We start from the raw sequence: 5257 nt of genomic DNA, 5'->3' as shown, positions 1-5257 counted from the left end.
CCTAGCTAGAAGCAGTATCTGTTCTCAGAAACATACAAACTGGAGGTGGTTTCACCAAACCTATGAACTTTAAAGCCAAGCCACAGCAATTGAAGTTACGATGGTGGTAACCCACTAACTACTGAGAATTGTTAGACTCAACCTTCAACAGCTGCTTAGCTTTATGCAAGTTTTGTTCTTTCAGTTTATAAGCAGGTTTAAGCTCAAACTGAAGGTGTTACTCAAACCAAGTGTCCACATAGGGGCGGACACTCCAATTAGCTTCAAATCAGTCTTAACCTAAAGAAGAACTATAGCTAATTCAGCTTTTAACATTATCAAAGTAATGAAGAATTCCTCTTTGGCTGGAAAAGACAACTATGCCAGCCAACTCAAATACACCCTGTATTTAGTCAAACCTGTCCAAATGCCTTTGTACTGCAAAGCAACTGCACATAAAGCTGGTCAGTACAAATGACCACCTTACCAGTTATTGCATCCTCTTCGGATGAAAAACCTTGTATAAGTATTCCTACTATGACATTGTTGCGGGGTGGAGGGTGATGACCTGCAGCACAAGATCAGCAGAGACATGGAAGGGAGCTAAAACCAGCTGCTAAATGATTGTAGGTCCTTAGAGGCTTCAGGAATGAGGGGCTTGACATCAAGCATTTTGTTTACTGCTAACACCAGATGGGGGTGGGTGGGGGGGTGGGAACAGAGGAGGGAGGAAGTGAAACAGTAAGCCCATACGACAAAGTTTTAATTTAATTTCTGCTAGCATATCACTGGTACGCAGTTCAGGCTATGCCTGGTACAAATAAATCAATACTATTTGCCTTTAGTGTTCTGTGAATAAATCACTCTAGAAAATACCCTGACCTTGCATCATCAATTTCTGTTTTATGGGAAGTGAGCTGCTGTCCTTAGGCAATGGCAAAAGTATGAAAGGTTGTAGAACATCCCAAGAGGAAATGAAAGTGCCTGAGTAACAATGGACAAAACATTAAAAACTTGTCCTGACTTGATAAACTTGAAATAACATAGCCCTAACCCAAAAAGAATAATTTTTTTTCCTAGAACTTTGGGATGTTCAGATCCGTCTTGTCTTTAGGTTCAGAATATGAAAGTTCTCAAGGATCCAAATCAGCAAACTGTTTCTTCCCATAATAAAAGACTCTGGTATTTGAACCATGTAATAGGTAACTCTTGTCATCTCACTTGGTCAGGAAATGACACACATACACAAAAAGCTCTCAGAGATGTAGCAATATGCAAACTCCCTGCTAGTTCTAGCCAAACTCTGAGAAGTTTAATGTAGTAAAATGGAGGTACAAAACACACACCACATATAATAAAGTGCCAATCACAGCAACATGTCTGTATCTAAGAGACATTTCCACAAAAATGTGACCTCTACTCAGTAGCTGTCACAGAGCCAACTAAGTTGGGGCAGGAGTTATTAGGAAAGAATAAATCTGTAATTTCCCACACTTTGCAAACTGCTTTTGGGGTTCCCATACCTCATCTAAGAAGGATGTTGAAATGCAGATGACCAAGAGAACCACCACAAGAACCATCTACAGGCACAAAACAATGTCAGTATGGGGAACATTTATAAAGGTGAGGATTCTGTCGGAACTGAAGGGGCAGTACTGGACCTGTACTACAGTGACAATAGGACATGATGTTCTCCATCTGCTCCAGTACAAGAAATAGAAGGCATCAAATACTATTACAAGAACCAAGTTCAAGTCAAACAAAAGCAGGTACTTCTTCGCACAGGCAAGGCTGGGCTGTGAAACTCCCAAGTAAAGGATGCTGTAGATGCTAGCAGTATACTTGAGTTCAGAAAACAACTGGACAAATTCATGGAAGAAAAGTCCATCAACAGCTGCCAAAAAAAAGACCAAAAACAAACCACCCCAGCAAACACACAAAAAAACACCCCACAAAGAAAACACAGAAACCAACTATTCTGACTCTGATGTAGGAGCCTCTAAGTCATAAAGTTGCTTAGGAAACTATTAGGGGATAACACTGCTGTCTGTTTAAGAACTGTTAAATTCTTCCCCAGGTTTTTCCCCAAATGAAGGCTGCTGTCAATTCAAGACAGTTACCTAGAAAGACCTTGAACTGTACTGTATCCATTCTTGTGCAGGCATCTTTCTTTTTAGATAACAGAACCCTTCTAAACGAGAGCATCATTTTCAATGCAATTACCCATGCATTAATTTCATAATGCTTCACTCACCTCCCCTCTCTTGCCTCCCCTCTCTCTCTTTTCAGATTAAAGAATATCCAGATGGGGTGCAGGTGCTGCAAAATGATACAAAGGTACAATAGAACAATATTTGCTTAGACCCAATAAAAGAAATGCATTAAAACATGTATCTGTGCTTAAATTAAGCCTATTTACAAAGTTGGGGTTTCCCCCAGGTTTACAGTATCTCTAAAGTCATGCCAGAGCACAGGCATACTGATGTCCTGCAAATGTCCTTTTGTTTTACTGTAATTGAGGCCCATTTCCTATCATTCCTATCCCAGAGAAAAGCTGTGTGGCATTGAAAATTCATCTTTAGCAAAGCTTTTTCTCATTTAGGTAGCATGAGCTCCCCTCACTTCAGGAGAACAAGAAGCACAGACTTTGTCAGATCCTTCTTTTCTCCTGAGCAATGAAAATGAAATACAGATCCTTACTTCCATCATAGCTTTTAAATGTAGTTAGTTGTTACTTCTTCCCTTGGCCACACCTCTGTGGGAAAAGTGAAGTGGGAAAGAAAACTCGTGCCATGTGAGACAAAGAAAAGAGAGAGGCTCTGGAAGAAGTAAGTCAAGGAAAATATGGAGCAAGAGGAAAAATTAAGTAAGAAAGGAAAGAAAAAGGGGCCAAAAAAAAAAAAAAAAAAAAAAAATGTCAAAAAGGTAAGACTTGAAAACAAGACCACCAGGGAAAAAATGGCACTTATTTTAGCAACAACATGAGGACATATCCATAACTACTACTCATTAGCTGATCAATGAATCAACAACACCCCCCTCAAGAAAAAAAAAATAAAGCTGGAAACATGCAACAATCAGCTCATAGTTCTCAGTTATCATCCTCACGCTCCTGGTGAATCTCACTGTGGGGGTTAGTTATGGTCAGACCCAGGACACAGCAGCCTACAGCACAGTTCAGTTTCCATTTGGTTTAGTTCATGCTCAGGACCCCAGGTAAAGTTTAGTGACACCAGTTATTCGAGGTCTTCAACTTAAAAATTAAGCTTAATCCTTTTTCTAATCATATTAATTAACAGCATAATTAACATTTCCTTTGCAAATTTTTCTTCCTCCAGCTATATTTTTGATCCAGAAGAAGTACAATCGCCTGGACGCATTCATGAAGTAAGCAGCTATAAACACAATGAGCAAGGCAGCAATAAATCCAAAGAGAACAGTGAAATTCAAGAACATAAAAACGAACTCCAGAAGGATGAGCTAAACAGAACAGAAAATAAAAGTCAGATAAATAACAGAAAAGAAACTCTCTGGAACCATGGAGACAATGATTTTCAAGAGGATGGTCTTGTGAATTGTGTTGCAAAGCTTGATGTTGCAGTCAACGGTGGCAGCTCCTGTGCTGGAGTGCACTCCATGCTCAACCCCAACACAAACCCAGCGAAAGAAGCCAGTGAACAGGGAACCTCCAGCCAGTCAGAGGTTTCTTCAGCCAGCAACAGAGACTTTTACACTAAAACAAATAGGTCCGGTCAAGAACTTGACCTAGAGGCAGCCAGGCAGAGGAAGGCAACCTGCAATGAGCCAAACAGTATTCAAGATGGTAACTCCCAATCTGCAGAAGACATCATCTTTCTTAAAGGAAGTGCAATACTGGAGACACAAAACAATGCCACACAACTGCCAGATACTGATTACCTCCAAAATGGCAATCAAAACAGGAACTATGTTGAAAAAGACAGCTTTTCAGTCAATTCTGCACACTCAGACCAAAACACTGGGCCTTCAGCAATGCAGGACCAGGATCTTTGTGTAACCCCACCTCCACCTATGAAGGAGAGCAGTATTGGACCTTTTAAAACTGACTCCACAAGTTTGAGTGAGAGCATTATGGCTGGTATCACTGCTGTGGCTGTTTCTAAAGTAGCACAGGCATCCACACACCCCAAAGGTAAAGACATCAGTGGAGAAATAGAGGAGGAAGATGCAGAAGTTGCAGCAGCTCTGGCTGCACTGGAAGCTGCAACTGCAGGGGAAGACCTGGATGATGATGATGAATACTAGATTAAGGTTTATTTCTCATACACTGGGTAAGATCCAGATTTTATTTCTGGATCTATGTATCACATGTATAGCACATGTGGACAGCTGTTACGAACATGTTAGCCCAAAAAAAAGAAAGAAAAAAAAAAGCCAACCAAAAACCCAACCCAAACCTGACCCAGATTTCCATGATCTATTGATGTATGAAATAGAGAAGGCAGCTTAGCTTCCACTTCATTTTGTTTACAGTTCCAGTCCAGATTAAGCCTAAATCTGTGCACATACAGCTGGCATTACAATAACCTCACCTCTTCCCTTACACCTTCCCTGGACTTAGTTAGATACCCCAAATGACCTGCTTCAGTTCACTAAGATAGCAGAAGCCTAGCCAAATCCAAGAGAATGGGTAACTTCGTGTTGATTTAATGAGCTGAAGTAGCTCACATAAAAACTGCACACACACTACCAGTGGTGCTGGAGAGGGATCAAATCTCAGCCTTAACAGTTTGGATAGATTAAAACTGTGGTAAAACTACAGCCTGAGACTTCTCAATTCTGCTAATTTTTCCAGGCACACATCACGTGCCTTAACAATACAGCTTGCAAACAGGTTGTGTCTCATAAACATCCCCAGCAAGATGTGTTTTGTTTATATACAAACAGTGTGGACCCCTCCCTGGCTCTGCTGTAGTCCTTAAAATTTAAGAGCAGAAAAGGATTGAACTTCCAAGCTGAATTAAGCGTAAGACCTGAAAATACCAGCTGCGTTCCTGGAGCATTTACCCTCCCTCTGATGTCAGACTAGTACACTGACCTTTCTTGTGAGGGGGGAGGAAAAAAGAGGTAGAGACCAATTTGGTCCTGACAATTCATCAAAAGTTCGATCTTAATGGTTCGAAGTGCTCAACATTTTATACTGAAATGTGGTTTCCGAGTTTCTGTTATAAATTCTGAATAAATTGGTTTTAATCACATAAAAAAATTATCTGGCAACTTTTGTGCTTTATGCATTTTC

At 40.5% G+C, this 5257-nt stretch overlaps 1 protein-coding gene across 1 annotated transcript; it reads left to right on the top strand.

The window, feature by feature from the left end:
* The first annotated feature begins 2284 nt into the window (after window positions 1-2284).
* On the top strand, window positions 2285-4263 carry LOC104400407 (chromosome unknown open reading frame, human C4orf19). Its single transcript, XM_010022779.1, has 2 exons — window positions 2285-2316; window positions 3318-4263. Exons 1-2 carry the CDS (start codon window positions 2285-2287, stop codon window positions 4261-4263), a joined length of 978 nt encoding a protein of 325 aa, XP_010021081.1.
* The last annotated feature ends 994 nt before the right edge of the window (window positions 4264-5257 follow it).

Source organism: Nestor notabilis, unplaced genomic scaffold, assembly GCF_000696875.1.
Source record: "Nestor notabilis isolate BGI_N333 unplaced genomic scaffold, ASM69687v1 scaffold16099, whole genome shotgun sequence".
Lineage (NCBI taxonomy): Eukaryota > Metazoa > Chordata > Aves > Psittaciformes > Psittacidae > Nestor > Nestor notabilis.
The sequence above is the reverse complement of the archived record's forward strand: the minus strand, read 5'-3'. Positions and strand labels throughout refer to the sequence as shown.